The 15934-nt window shown below is 52.5% G+C and overlaps 1 protein-coding gene across 11 annotated transcripts in view; it reads right to left on the bottom strand.

Moving 5' to 3' along the window:
* The window catches only part of Mtss1 (MTSS1, I-BAR domain containing), a 147952-nt gene that overhangs the window by 35704 nt on the left and 96314 nt on the right, over positions 1–15934 (bottom strand). Inside the window, exon 1 of one of the 11 annotated variants that reach the window (XM_023718779.1) lies at positions 5582–5980. The exons of 5 other annotated variants lie outside the window; for them this stretch is intronic. Coding sequence is in view for 2 of the 6 variants with exons in the window: in XM_023718774.1 (XP_023574542.1) it covers positions 1480–1501 (22 nt within the window). In the remaining 4 variants the exon portion in view is untranslated. Of the gene's footprint in view, positions 1–830; positions 921–1479; positions 1607–1766; positions 1852–1938; positions 1958–1983; positions 2005–5581; positions 5981–15934 lie in introns of those variants that run through there. 5 more of the 11 variants (XM_023718780.1, XM_023718776.1, XM_023718781.1 and 2 more) reach the window with 5 other exon arrangements.

The raw sequence follows: 15934 nt of genomic DNA, 5'->3' as shown, positions 1-15934 counted from the left end.
GAGGTCTCTAACCTTCTAGAGGAAGGGCCTCTACCCTGCCAGGTTCTTCCCCTCAACAGCCCCTCACCGCTAAATCCTTCTGACTGCCACTTGCATTGGTGGAACTGCAGAGAAAGCTGTGGCATCCAATGGCTGGCACTGTCCTTCCCACAAGGCCACCTCATCTACACGCACAGACATCTCCTACATAGCAAGCCAAGCTGGGACAGGAGAGACGCTGTCGGGCCGGCTTCTGGGCTTCTGCTGCGGGGAGGGCCAGTGCTAGAGGTGGTTTTGGTTCAAGCACAGAACAGAGCAAGCCACGGCTTGTCTGAGCTTTCCCTCCAGCACCAATACTGCTGGGAGGCTGAGGAAGAACCCGCGAGAATACTTTCAGAGCTCTGCAAGGGGCTGCAGTCCGAGCACCCTGGTCCCACACACAAGATGCTGCACAGTCACTGCCCCATAGGACAACAGAGGATGTCTACAAACACCACCGCTAAGCACCAGCCCAGGGAGCGCAAGTCCTCTTCCTGAGCGGTGGTCACTGACTCAGGCTGGGGCTGCACAGCCAGGACTGTCAGGTCCAGCTGGGACACCTGGCCTCCTGCAGACACTCAGCTCCAAAGCCGTTAAGCTATTCAGGTCTCTGCCTCCCAGCCTCACAGGCACAGAGGTAATAGGGAACGCACGCTCCTGTAATGAAGCAAATATCTCACTTGCCATTAAAGAAACATTAACTGGAAAACACACAACTGACATCCCCCATAAAGTCAGACTTAGGGACCTACTAATTCAATAAGCAGCAGCTATGTTCACCTCCAAAATATTGGAAATATCCAAGTAAGTACCAGGGGTGCCTGAGAGCCCATGTTAGGCAGGGGCTAAGGTGCTAAAGATCCACCCTCCTTCGCCCTGTGTGAGGCTAAGAAGAGACCTGGAATCCCAGAGGAGGCAGCAGAGGAGGAGGGAGGAAACAGGAGGACGGGGAGGAGGGGAGGAGCAGGAGGACGAGGAGCCATGGATAGGCAAGTGTCCTCCAGCCTCCGGATTCCTTGCACTCTATCTGGACACAGGCAGCAATGAGGCAGCCCGAAGTGTCTCTGAAAGTCACAGGACTGGGTGCAAAACTGGAGCCAACCCCCGCAGTGTGTCCCACTTGTCGCCTCCCTCGCCTACGTGCGCAGTGAGCCTCTGTTACATGCAGAGACCTCATCTCACCAAAAAGCAGTCTTTTGAGTTCCAGTGGAGACTTCCTGTAAAGTAATATGAGTGCCTTCTATTTTTAGTATTTTTCCCATAATCCTTCTCTAATGATGCAGCAGCAGACTTCGAGGCTTACCCATACCAGGCACACGCTCTACTACTCAACTACATCATCAACTCCATCCTCTCTGGTGCTTTTTTTAACCACTGCTTCATCCGTATGCATTCTGATGCATCTTTTTGCTGCAAAACAACTTTTCTGATCATATCCTTCTAAGCATTTCATTTACTTACAAGTCTTGATTTTCATACTCATTCCAAAGTATGCATCTTATAATTCAATTACTTAATGTTAATCATACAACCAACATCCGTCAGCTGGGGAGAGCATATTCCTTGTGGTTTCCAAGCCAGGCAGGAGAAGCCACCTGCTGTGAGCTACTGACGGCAGAGGTTGGTGTATTCTACAGAAAAAAAAACAAAAACAAGGAGCATGCCTACAGCAGTGGGCAGATTCCGCAGGGCTCTGGTGCAGCAGTAATCAGCCGATCCTCCAGGAGGGCAGAGGCAGTGTAATTAACCCTGCTGGCTTGTGCTGGGTCCATTACAATACTCAAGCCAGCCATAGTCATCCTCCTCCTCCCGCAACTAATATCAGCCTTTTCAGAGGAGCTAGCAAATCAGTACACACGAGGCAAATTAACAGTGCAAAGGGCAGCTTCCATGAAAGCTGGAATTACTTCCTCTTCTTACACATTAGAAAGCAAAGGCCAGGAAGGAGCAGCCAGAGTCCCCTACCAGGAAGGGCTCCTGGTCAGCTGACTCCAGAGAGCCTGGATCCCTCTGCCCCAGCCCCTCCAAGCAGACTGGCAGCTGCCCTTGGCAACACAGCTTTTAAAGAGCCCTGGCCCTCCATCTCCTTTAGGGTTGTTGGTTGTTATGTTGCAGAACTCCAAGAGCCGCACTGCGAGCTTCCTCCAGCCAAGAATGACCCCGGTGAGCTATCTGCCCCAGAGCCCAGGTGCACAGGACCGTCATGGCGCTGGGTCCACAATAGCAGGCAGGCTGCAGCTTTTCTGCATCACTATAAATAGTCTCTCTTTGCCTCCCTCCCAGGCCTGTTCTCAGCCTTCGAGTCCTGAACAGCAGGTGTCATTTCACCCTGGCGGGGGCTAGAAGTCTACCGGGCAGCACATCCCAGAAGTCATCTCAGTGTGTGTCAGCTGCTGCTCTGGCGAGGCAAACAGGGCCTGGCTGGATCCACCATCTGTCACCCTGGGGCCACCAGGAGGCCGGCACTCAGCATAGCTAAGACCACACAAGAGTGAGCGTTGAGCTTCGTGAAGCTGGGAGTCCTCCCTGCAGTCCTTCTGGCCTGGTTCAGGAGCTATTACCATGTTAAGTGACAGCACACAGCCTTGAAAAGGGAGAGTAAACACGTTCCCCAACAGCCTCAGAGTGCGAGCCAGAATTCTAATAGTAGGAAGAAGCAGCTCAGCGCTTACGCATAGCCCCCCAGCTAGCAAAGACCACATCTGGCACAAAGATTCGGTCCCAGGACCAAAAATCAAAGGCCATTAGGTGGACGGCCCTACCCAGCCTGAGAAAACAGACCACAGAGCGCCCCATGCAGCAGGCCGGGGCTTGGCCGCAGATGGAGGCGGTACACCTGCTACGCGCAGCCCCCAGTGGCCTCCGAATTAGAGCCCAGGGACAGCCAAGATGCCACAGCAGACGCACGACAGAATTCCTGTCTGCAACATGATTCAGAAGCGCTACCCTGGTCTAATAACTGTGCTGCAAAGTGAGAAGACAGCCCGCGCCAATAAACCTGTCATCTCCTGAAACTGAAAAGGATGGGCTTCCACGACAGCCCTGGGGTTGGAGGGGCGCACCACAGCCCGGAGCCACCAGCCGGCAGGTAGCACCTGGGGCATCCCAAGACTCCCTGCTTCCGGCGCTGCTCCTGCTCAAGGAATCAGCTGCGAGGCCTCCAGCTGCCTGTGGGTAGGCAGGTGGCTTCTGCGGGGACTGTCATTTTCACTAAAGGGCAGGACAGGTGCTCAGAACTTTAGGAACAGCAAATTAACAAACCATGCTTCTTTTAGGTTCATCAGCATTTTATTTTTATCCCCAGGCATGGAGCAATGGACATTGCCCGGGAGAAGGGAGAAGACCCCGTCATCCCACGCCCGCCCGAGGTTTGTTTAACCCCAGGGAGGAGAAGGAGAGATGGAGAGGCAGCCAGCTGCTGCTGTTTCCAGCTGCATTCCAACCCTGGCCCAGGGGCCTCTCTCCCCCACAGGGCCAGAGCTCCACCAGGCCTGTCACAGCAGTCCTGGGTGAGCACAAGACCAGGAGGCAGCTGCGGAACCACCCGAGTGTCAAGTATGTCAAGATCACCAGATTTGCTTGCGATATAGTCTGATGTCCCGGCAGCTAACACATGAGAGCCACGAGGAGTACTTTAGCCACAGAAAGAGGACCCTTGAGACAAAGGGGAGGAACAAAAGATTTGCGAAAATAAACCCTGAACAGAGGAAGCACAACTTCCCTTCAACCCAATGGTGACTCTTCGAGGAAGAGAGCAACGAGTGAACTTTCTGATCTCCACCCTGCTTCCCTCGGCTGCTGCGCGTGGCGGAGGGTGTAACGGGCAGCCCAGCTGTGTTCACAGGACACTTAATACTACACGCTCAGCAAACGCTGGGAGGCTCGGCATCACCACTGAGCCCACATAGGGCCAGGAAGATCCCACAGGCTGTTAGCAGATGACAAACCTTCCAGCCCATCTCCCACTTCTCAGTCTCTCCCACTTCACGACTTTTGAAAAAGCAGAGGAAACAAAACCACACACCATCTTACCACCATCTGGCGGCTTCAGCCCAGCAAGCGTGAGATTTTGGCATGCATGGTACTGGCAGCCACAAAGACCAATATTCCTTTTCTTTGTTGCTGTTTAAAAGCAAAGCGAGAATGGTAATACAGAAACACAAAAACAGGGACACGCTCACACCATGAAGACCAGAACAGGACGAATGCATTCCAACAGCGATGCTCCCCCGCCTTTGCTTCCGATGGAATGGTGCCAGAGCCACCGAAAAGCCCCTGGGGGTGTCACCCAGGAAATGCCGGCTGGCTCCCCAACATTTGCCACTGTGAACTCCCACCACCATGGTCTGTCTCTAGAGCCAGACTGAGCAACTCGGTGCCAATGAGAGCCAGCAAAGCAGATGTGGCCTGATGCACAAACCACACTTCATTTTCTCCACACAAAACAAAACTGCCAGGTAGACGGTTACCCACGGCAGCTGCACCTGAGCATCGTTCTCTCCCTGCCTGGCAGCGTTCGCCGCACATCACATAATTCTAAAGTGGTCTGACAGCCAATCAGAACAGGGGAATTCATGTTGGGGGATGCCCACCAAAGCAAAGCTGTGCTGGCACCCCATAGTGGAGTCACAGCTGCCCCTCCAGCTGGGCTCTTGCTCTGCTTCTACAGGTGATCAGACTTCTTTGGGGTAAACCTAAACCCTCAACTACCTAAAATCAGGTCACACTGTACTACTGGCCCAAGCCAAGTATCTTCCTTTAAGACACATCTGCACATTCCTGAACGATGCCAGAGTATGTGGACTTAGAAGAATCCTGCTGCCTTCTAAATTTTTAAACTTTATTTATTTATTTGGTACAGGGTCTCACTATGCAGCTCAGACTCGCAGCGATCCTCCTATGTCAGCCTCCCCAGCACTGGAGTTACAAGTATGTGCCACCACGCCTGGTTTCTGTAACTGGCACGGTGCTCCCAGGGTTCTGAGGCTGGTAGAGCATGCAGTGGCAAGGATCAAACCTGGGTCCTTGCGCTTGCCAGGCAGGCACTCAGACCGCCACAATATCTTCCCAGCCCTGCCTTCTAAATTATTAAGAATAGCTACCATTTACTGAGTGCTGGCCATGTCCTAAGCCTGAGCGGGAATGTTGCATTCACTTGTTTAAAAGCTTCGCAATGCTCCTCTGATGAATGACAGTTCTCACGAGGCAGAGGCAGAGAGGGAGAATGACTGTCCCAAGGACCAGTACCCAGGCTCAGTGCATCGCTGGAACTTTTAACCACTCCGTCCTTGGGGACACCTCACTGTTGCCAGTAGTTACTACCGGCAAAAATATTTGTCAACAGGAGAAGTCCTATGACACAGGGAAAATCAACTCCTACCTGCGCAGCTGTGTCACCAGCCACATCCAAGCCACCCCAGCCCACCCCTTCCTTGCTGGACTGCGACAGCCAGCTGCTCCCCGTCCAGTGATCCTGGCTCCATCTGAGTGTGCGACGTCAGGCTCGTCCACCCTTGCAGGGGGATCGTGCTGCTCACTCACACAGCGGGCTGCCCCCACTTACTAGAAGAATCCTTCGCCGCCACACCTCATCAGTGACGGACGTCGTCCGCAGCACAGCTTCCTAGGGACGGTCACCCCTGCCTGCCTGCCTGAGCCAGGATCCTTCCTTCTGCAAACCCTTGGCCACGGCAGATGCTCAACAGACAAGTCTAGGTGGAGGCTTGCAGACCTGCCGAGTCCGGGCTTCTACCCTACGACACCTGCTCCTCCTATTGACCTCTGCTCGCTAAGGGAGGTGACTCTAACGAGCACTAGGAGAAGCCGGAGGCTCTGGCAGGCTAGCAACCTCAGCCCCAGGGTCCTTCCATCAAGCTCCAGCCTCTTCTATCTGCTTAATGTAAGGGCAGAAACCAGTTTCTGCTTCTACTGCCCAAACTGGGTCTCAAGGTCGAGTAGCACATCCAAAAACTACTCGCAGGATTTCTGAAAGCCTCTTTTCTGCTCAAGTTAGCTTAAGTTTTCACAGTCTTTGCTCTGCATTAGAACTATATTAAATCTAGTAAAAAAAAAAAAAAATGACCACAGCTTAGCAGTTATTATACGTCTCCAAAGAAAAGGGGGGAGGGCTGATTTTACTTAAAAATGTAACTTGGTAAATAAAACCTTACAGAACTTGAGGTAGGTCCACAGAGGCTAGACAAATGTGAAGAGTTTGTCAGTGACTGAAGCCACTGCTGTGACAAGAAGATAAATATGTGAATCCCTAAAGTATTCTCTCAGTCCTGCCTGATTTCCACGCAAAAGGGACACTCTGTGGTAAACTGAATCAGCTTCCCGAGGGGGTGCTCACATTCCACCCTGCTCCCCTTCCTCTTCCTGTCCTCCTTCCCCTGCATCCTGCGCCTCCTCCACCCACCTAGCGACTGTGCTCTGCCAACAGGATGTGAAGAGGGGAAACACCTCTCCCAGAGAGGTCTAAATGTGACCCGCTCAGCCATCAATTAAAGCCAACAGGAAGCTGCCACAGGCGGATGGAGGCGCTGGCCCTGTCCTGGGGGTGGTGGACTCGGCAGTCAGGGCACACAATGGCTCCCTGCTCCTTCAAGGTCACTGCCCAGCCCCAGGGGAGCGGCCGGCCTGATTTATTGCCAGTTGCTGGGTGGAGTGGCTGCCCAGAGCTGTTCAGTGTGCTCTAGAACTCTCCCCTCGCCCTGGAGAATGATTAGGGTTCGAATTCTCACCTCTTGGAGTCTAAGTTTAAAAAAAAAAAATTGATGCCTTTTAAAAAATTGCTTTTTTTGTTTGCTCTGTATCCATGGATGAGTCAGGAGTACAAAAGCAGGGCAGGCAAACGGGCCCTAGCTCTCAGGCTAACCACGATCAGGTGCAGACGGCTGCCTGCAGCCTTACACTGAGGGTTCTGCAGCTGGCTCTGGGCTTCGGGGCAAACAGAAGGCCTGCCCCAGGTCAGTTACCCGGCCCTAAAGCCTCAGCACAGAACTAAAGCTATACCAGCGCCGACCTCCCCGTGCAGCAGGATCAGCAGAGGACTGTGCAGCATGAAGACCCTGAAGCACAAGGCCTGGCCCGGGCCTGACATTTGACTTTTTTTTTTCTTTGGCAGAACTGGGGATTGAACTCAGGCCCTCGCGCTTGCCAGGAAGCACCTATTCTACTGAGCCATCTCCCCGGCCCTTGACATTTTTAATTCACAAGTAGCCAGGTGACGACAGCGTGCCCCCAGACCACCCACCGCCGTGTTTTGTGTGGAAGGGACATAAGCATCTCAGCAATCACGACCCTTCTCCAGCTCCCTGGGAACATCACCACACACAGATCCTCTGCATGAGAGCAGGCGGCCAGCATGCCCTGAACTTGGGGAAGAAGCACAGGCAACGTCACTGCTGGCCACGCTGTGTCCCTGAAGGACACCAGGGGCTTTCGCTGGGAGGCCTGAGGCTTGAGCTCGAGGCTGCTGCTCAAGCTCTCCTATGCTCACCTTAGTCTCCAATCAAAACCCCGCCTCTCCCCTTAACAGATGTCCTCCTGCCAATAGAGGAAAATGTGGCTCTGGTCTAGAGAATAAGCAAGCTGGGAGCATCAGACACAGTAAACTTGTGGCTCAACGCAAGATGACCAAGGGACAGAAAGGGTCCCTCGGCTCCATGCCTGGGATGTCTCTTCAGTCTAACAGAGGATGACGGGCAGCTCAGAGGCCTCCAGGACTTGCAAATAACACAGGAGCAAGGAAGAAAGGGAAGGAGAGGGGCCAGGGGGGGCCGATGGCTCGCCTCCTCCCATCCTACTGCACATACCTGTGAGGCTGCCTGGGCCTCACTGCTCCAACGGCCTGTGTCCACCAGCAGAATGTCCGCCCCTGGACAGAGACTGTATCCAAGCCATCCCTGAATTCCTAGCAATCCAGCAAGGTACCTGACCCAGAATAAAGTCAACAGGTACTTTCAAATACACAGGAAACAAAGATAAAAAATACTGCACCACACCCTACATTACTTTTCTGTTTTGTTTTGGTACTGGGGATTGATCTCAGGAACTTGCACTTGCCAGGCAGGTACATACGCCACTGATCTATCTCCCCAGCCCTCATGCTCTACACTAGAAAGCAGATATTCCTAACATTTTGGTGGATGAGCAAAGTCTGAGCTCGCTGAAGCATGAGAGGGTCTCCGCACACGTTAGACTCCCTATAGAGCCCTTCTGCTGGTGGTATGAAAAGAAGACAGGCGTTCAGGTCCCTGAGGCTGTGAGCTCCCCAGCCTGCCTGATGTGGGATTCGAGATCATCCAGAGAAAGAACATATCCTACTGCTAATCTAACTAAGGCTACTTGCATTTAGAGCAATACAAGCCTGTTCTACTTGCATGTCAAATAAAATTAAATACTGGAGTATCCACTATGTGCAGGGCATTATTGACAACAGGTTAGCAGTGGTTCTTATGTATAAGAATACACACTAAAGAAAACAATCATATCTTTTTATTTTAAGACTTGAGGCTCACATGCACCTGAAAAGTTCCCCAAAGGACAGAACAGGGCCCATGAAATGTCCCTAATACGTAGAGCCTTTTTGTTTTTGTTTGAAAAGATAATTATTAACAACTCAGGAAGCATCAGGTTCCCTTCTATGCTATTAGAAAAGCCTTCTCAAGAGCAGCTCTGTTGCCATGACAACTATCACTTGCCTGAGGATGGAGAAGGACAAGGCACCCATCAAATGGTATGCTCAACAGAAAAGGCTGAGATTTCTTAAAGCCATTGTCTACAGAACCTTCAACATCCAGGAGTTTGAAAATCTTAAACCCCACGGATCATCTAGTGTGGCGAGACATGTGGAGTTCCATATCGCCAGCAGTTCAACTGAGGCACCTCTATGCCTAGAGCTCTCATACCTCCAGGGTTGGGGTAAAAGACCCCAGGATTTCTTGGGGAGGCTGGAGGGATGGGAGAAGCGATAGGAGCTGGTGTGAGCACTTGTCTGAAGACTGTCTTTCCAGGCAGACAGCTAAGTTTGGCAAGGTCTGCATGGTTCCTTAAGTCCAAAAGAAACAAGAGAGCTTCTCCCAGTCCTCAAATACACCAGTGGCTCCTAGTGTTGGCCATTCCACGCCACCTAGAAACTCACAACTGTCACAGCTACTCTGTAATCAGAAACAGCACCAAGGACCTGGGCAGCAGTCAATGAACCAAGCAGAGGCTTCCTTGGGCAACAACATAACCACGTGCCCAGCGTCTGTGTGCTACACAAAAGGCACTCGCATACACGTGACACAAACCCACACAGACAACAACCGTCGCCTGGGAACAGCACCATGACAGTTGGCATCAGGAATCTGCGGAGGTAAGTACACAAGGCTTCTCAGGAGATTTGCAGGGGATACAACTGTGTAGATGGTGACTGGGAGAAAGGGACAGGAGAGAGCCGTGAGCCTGCTGGGCAGGGACCCTGCATCCCACCAGGCAGGAGCCCACTGCAGGCACGCGCCGTGCGCTGCCCTCTATGCCTGCCCAGTGCCCTCATTTTCTGCTCACAAGACAACCAGCACAGCCGGCTCCTTCCCACTCACCATGCCCCTTGGCCCACCGTCCACCTTGCCTAGCACGGCACCACCAGGGACCACCACCCTATAGCAAGTTTCCTATGAGAATTGGAAATACTTAAAAATCAAATAGCTGGGCTTTTCAGATGGTAGTCTATTCAATATCTGATAGACAATTTTTACCACCCCCCTAAAAAGACTGAAGAAATGCAAAGAATATGCATGACCCCCGCCCCATCTCCTTGATACCAAGCACCCATGGCATGTTAATACGCTGTACAGAACTTGCCAGAAAGCACCAGCTGTGAGCAGCACCGCTGCAGGGCAGAGCTCACAGTAGGGCGGGCTGTGCAGCCCTGGGGCTCACAGAAAGAACTCTGTGGAACTCCATCGAGAAGCCCAATCAGAACCAGCATTCAGAGAGAGGACCCAGCATTCAGCTCTCAGAAGTCTGGGGCAGGAACTGGCTCCTTCAAGAATCAGGACTAAAGCCAGGCACAAAGGTGCATGCCTCTAATCCCAGCTGCTCCCTAGGCTGGAGCAGAAGAATAACAACTTCAGGACCAGCCTGGGCAACATGGTGACATCCTGTCTCAAAAGAAAATTACAAAGAGTAAAAAATGTGTAGTTCAGTGGTAGAATGTTTTTCTGGCACATACAAGGCCCTGGGTTCAACCCCCAATATTAGAAAAGAGGAATAATTACTTTGCGTCTGGTATGCATCCTACAGAGGTGAGATACTGCAGCCCTACAAACCAGCAGTAATGACTGGGAGAAAGAGAAGCCTCCTGGCCACAAGGCAGGGGCAGTGGCAGGAGCAGACATATTCCCATTACAGAAGAAGAGGCAGTCTGTCTGCCAAGGCAGGCCCGGGAACAACTACCAGGTCACTGGACGTGTCCCCAGCAAACAGGACCAGCAGGGCACACTCACAGCCTAAAGATACTTAAAGATGTTTATCCTGGGAGGCCATTTGCTCGTCATCACCAAGCCAAGAGTGACCTTTCAGGAAGGCAAGAGGCAGCAGGGACCTTCTCTACTCACAAGCAAGCAGGAAGAGCAATGGCATTTGAGTGGCTTCAAGTGGAGAGAGACAGAGATACACAAGAGTGAACCTAGCAGCAGAACATCTAAGCCCTTGACCACACTAGGTCCTGTGACTGGCAAAGAACTGTATGTAACAATAATGTGCAATGTATTTATTGTTCAAACTGTCCTAAAAAGAACTGTATCTATCCCACAAACTGGCTTTCGAAAGAAGATTCTCAACTGTTGTGCTGGAAAATGAGATTCAGAAAACCCAATTTTCTTGTTTTTCAAGTACAAAAGGCACAGCTTTATTAAGTGGATTACGTAACAGGACTACCACCAACCTGCCCCAACGTCCCCCAGATGAGGAGTCAAGGCGGGTATGGGTAACTCTCTCCATGTTGGTTCCCAGAAACCAGCGTCTGGCAACCCTTCTCAGTTTTCCAGCCTCGGAAGGATGGTTTGAGTTCTGACTGTCTCAGGTGATGTCAATTCTACTGGCCCAGCCCTCTCCTACCTGAGGCAAGCTGTAGACTCTCGGCACAGGGTTGGCTCCCACTCAGCCAGGCGGAGGAGGAGGCAATGGCTTGCACTTAAACCTTGTTTGCAGGGAGGCCGGGGGCTAAAGGTGGCCCACGACATTTGCAAGCTCCTCCAGGGATGTGCACACACACCACTCTGCTCCCTACAGAATGGGCGGCTGCGTTCTTTTCTGTGTTCACCTTTACTGCACAATGAACGTGGAAAAATCATCTGGGATTTTCAAACCCACTGCGAATTGTCAAAAAGGTGCAGAGTCCAGAAGACATCTACAGAAGCAAGCCCATTCCCAATGCATGGAAGGTAGGCATAGCCTGCTGGCCTACAAATTAAATTCATCATATACCTCAGCCGGGTACTACAACCTTGACCCGCAGAACAGTGCTTCCAGGAAAACACTTGGAACATGGACTGAAGAGGAAACGAGAACAGGGCAGAAGAAGAAGAGGGAAAGTCCCTGCATTTGAGAGGATAATGTCCTCCCCTACCCCACAGACAGCCTACGGGCCGCAAAGAAAGTAGTCCTTGCCCTAAAAAGTGCAGGACCCCACAGTACAGAATGACAGATAAATAGATATGGATGGCACCATGTGATGTGGGGAGGCTTGGAAGGGCCTGGCCAGGCTGTGTAGCCCATACTGCACGGTCCACAAGGTGGGAGAGGTACAGCACCCAGGGGAGCTTAAGCAGAGGCCTGGCCATGGGAGGGAGGAGGCTGGTACAACCCAAACACCATGAATGTGTGGGTGGTGATCAGAAGACGAGGCTGGGAGGGATGCAGACCACCAGAGGCATAGGCTCCAGGCACTCCACACCCACTAGGATAAAGAAAGAGAACACAGGAGGGAGGAACAGCTCCCCTGGGGTCCTAACATTTTTCACAACTTCCGGGTCTGGCATGCTATCTGCCGGCACAATTGAGCACCTGCGCTGATGGGCTCAGGGCAGAAATGAGCCTTTCTCAGTTCACTCTTTGAGCAACTGAGTGAACTGCTGCAAAGAAAGCTCGCTTGCTTTGTCATTTCAAATGCTGAAATACTTTACAAGAACAGGGATTGATCAGTACACAGTCAGATCCAACAGCAGAAATCTACAGCTGAGACCCAGTGTTTCAGTGACCTGTGGCCTGACACAAACCCTGATGTTTTCTCAATCAGAATTACGTAAGACGCCACCAGATGGAAAGGCCATCTACTCAGCGTGAGGCGAGTGTCTGCCCCTACCACGTGTGAGCTGGGCAGACAGTCGTGCGTGCCTAATGTTCTTCCCAGGGTCTCTTTTCCGAATACCTGGGGCAGCAAAGTGGCGTTTAGGCAGGCTGATGCTACCGCCAAGGAGCATGGTCCCCACCTCTTGCCTCTTTCTCCAACAAAACTGGAGTACCCACCGAAGGCCAGCTGGCCTGGGTAGGGCCTGGAGCAAAGTCGAAGGCCTCATGGCCTTCAACCCCTTTACCTTAATTTTCCTTGCCAATCAGTTAAGAAAGACCTCACTTCAGTTCTTCCATTTGTTACTGTAAAATTGCAGCAACGTGGAAAGTCCTTGAAAAGTCATCTGGTCCTTCTGAAGGAATCTTAGCTAAACCAGAGATTTCCAAAGGATTAATGCTTTAAGTAGCAAAACTCATTTTGATTTGAGCTGTTTCACAGAGACAGGAACACAGGGCCTCCGCAGGTCTTGGCCCCCCAGGCCCCACCCCTCGCATCCAGGGCTCACCCACCTGACCACACCGCTCAGAACTCAAGCAGACTGGAAGCTCAGGGACTGAAGAGAGGCGCACAGTAAACACGAGCCTGTGCTCCATGGTGCCCTGTGCTGCACAGTGTACATGATTTTTGATGTCTGTGACAGCTCCACATGGTAGGTACAGGTTTTCCACCGTGGAGGAGGAAATGTACCACAGAGAGCGTGTACTCTCAGGAGCGGTCTGGGCTCCGGCCCTCACCTCGCCCCCACTCTGTTCTGGGGGAAGGAATCCATAACAGCCCTTCTTATAGACGGGTGGCTACCCACCCTCCTCCTAAAACATTCTCAGTATTTTTTATCTGCCTTTGCACACACAGGGCAAACAAGCTGCCCGGGTCACACAGCTAAAAGGCAAAGGACTTGGGCTTTACACACAGGGTCGTGAGCCTCCACAGCCCATGTGGGGGACCTAGCCCCAGGGCTTCTCCTGAGGCCTCCGTGGGAACGGAGGGAAACTGACTACCGCTCTCTGGGTACCGATGTTCACTGGCAAATGAACAAGCACCCAGAACACACGCTCCTGTTTCTCACATTCCTGTTCTGGGTCCCATTTACGCCAGTAGCCATCACTGGCCTCCGTGCTCCACATCACCACAGGACAGATTGCCAGTGACGACAGCAACAGGGCAGGCCGGTACCAGATCTCTTACAATCCACAAGTGACAAACTGAAGCTTGCATGGCTGTCAGAGAGGGGGTGGTGACCCAGCTGCTGAAGCCACCTTGCCTTTCACACACTGTGGCAGAGCTGACAGACTCAGGAGTCCAAGACCGCGGCCTCCCACCCCTGGGCCTGGATGCGGAGCTCACCTACAGCACGCGGGATCGAAAAGCACACAGAGGAACAAGGGGGACAGACGGGACACAAGCTCAGACGCACTGACCTGTACAACTTCAACACTGCTTCCTGAGAGCAGAGTGGCAGCCTCTCAGGCTAGGGTGACTACAAGATGTAACTAAGGACGGAGTGCTTTGCTCCAAATGGTTCAGAGAGGTGTTCACTAAGCTTGCGTTCCTTGGCTTCTCAAATTTTCTCACACACAGTCAACAGGAAGTAAGTAACATTCATGCGGGGAGGATTTCATGGAGTTGACATCTGTGAGGGTTTACAGACAAGACAGCAGAGCTGTGAACGCTCTTGTAAACTTGCACCTGAGAATCTTCACGGGAAACAAAGCCCTCACAAGCTACCAGCAGGCAGGCATCCTGGCACCTGGCCTGGGTGTCACCCGGGCGGAGTGGCCTTCTGAGCTCTTCCTCCCGGGGCCCCGACTCTGTCTGAGCTGGGTGGCCGTGCCTCCACGGCACTGTCACACTGTCCCATAGCTGCCCCTTCACTTTTTGTCTCCCCCACTAGGACCGCAGTCCTCGCAGGTAAGGCTCTTGCTGGCTGCACCACGGCTGGCACTGAGCAGCACTCAGACAGCACCGGCTGAGGGAGGGCACAGGAGAAGCCCACAGGGCTGAGCAGCTCGGGGCCGGCTAAGGGAGCAAACGGGAATGCAGCAGCTTGGCACAAAACACTATGAATTTAGGCCTTGTCTCATTAGCCTTATTAAAGTGCTCTTTGTAATCACTAGCTAGCTGGATATGAGCGTCATGGACTTCAACTCAGCCATCTGGAGCAGGGGGCAGGGTTGCCCGTTCCGTTGGCCCCCCTTCCCCTTTTCCCGGGCATTTTTTGGTTCCGGGCCCACTTGGGCTGGTTGCCACGGCCTTTTTCCTTTTGGCGGCGGGCTTGTTTTTCGGTTGGGGACCAGGGGAGTTTTTCTTTCCACTGCTCCAACTTTGTCCCACTCTTCATCTCCAGTTGATACAAAGACACTTAAAGGTTAGGCCTTCAAACACAAAAGTAGGCTTCTTTTTTGTCCTGGGGGAAGTGGTAGCGGCAGCCTTCTAGGGGAAAAGGGTTTGCTCCTCTCTCATGCAAACCTATAGCCTTCACCGAGGGCAAAGGCACTGCTAACTCCCCAGGTGCTGAGCAAGGTCCCAGGAGGCCGTGGATGGCCCCAGCGCGTCACAGCTGGTTTGTACCCACGTGGCTCCCAGGCCAGCCACAGGCCTCCGCTCCAAGGCCCTCATCCTGCCTCCTTGAAATGCCTGTCAGAGGGAGCAAGGAGGAGCACAGGTCAGAATCCCCCAAGAAGCTAAAAAGCTATGGCTGTCAACCAAGTGAGAAAGCAAGGCGCACAGGCTCTGCACACAGATACTCTAGGGATGGGAAGAGCTAGCCTGCACCCCGCGGGAGGGGAGCTCGGGCTGTAGGGACATCTTATGTTCCTACTACGTGAAAGATTAAATTAAACAGCAAACACTGGCTGCAGTGCCTCCCTGCCCTGACAGCACATGAAACAGCATCCTAAACGGCTGGCTGGGAGGACGGATCCTGAGCACCTTCCCTCACTCCTCTGAGAACCACGACCAGGGGAGTCTGGAAAAGCAGGGTAGCTCCCCTCCACCTGGGAGCCCCCCACCCATCAACACTTCCAACATCCATCCTTTCCCACTCCCCGCCCTAACCCAAAAAGCAAGGGCAACAGTGAGCTAGTGCCACCGCCATGCTGCTGACCTTTAACTGTCTGACTGGGGAGCTGCTTCTTCAGGGCCCAACAGAAAGGCAAGCAGTTAGTTTTCACTACGAGTTACAATATCCCCACAGTGAAATAATTCAATTAAATATTTAATATCTTGGCTTCTGCCTGAGATAGTCTTCTTAGCTCAGTCTTATTCTTAGCCCAGGAGGGACAGGCGGCTCACTGGGCCTGAGCTGGACAGACATGGGGAACAGGACATAGTTGTCCTCCAAACACCAGCACATGCGGCCTCGACCTCCCCACATCTCGTCTCCATCGCTTCTGCAGAGAAGTCCTTGTTGATCCTAGGAATCAGGAGGAATCCCCATGGCGCTGGGCATTTGGACCACAGGTTTCAAGTTAAGACTTGGTTTTGTTTCTCTCAAATGATGTGGTACCAGATGGCCCTCCTGGATGAGCAGGAGAGGAAAATTGTACTACACACACACACACACACACACACACACAC

The sequence above is a fragment of the Octodon degus genome, unplaced genomic scaffold, assembly GCF_000260255.1.
Source record: "Octodon degus isolate 3935 unplaced genomic scaffold, OctDeg1.0 scaffold00062, whole genome shotgun sequence".
In the NCBI taxonomy this organism is placed as follows: domain Eukaryota; kingdom Metazoa; phylum Chordata; class Mammalia; order Rodentia; family Octodontidae; genus Octodon; species Octodon degus.
The sequence above is the reverse complement of the archived record's forward strand: the minus strand, read 5'-3'. Positions and strand labels throughout refer to the sequence as shown.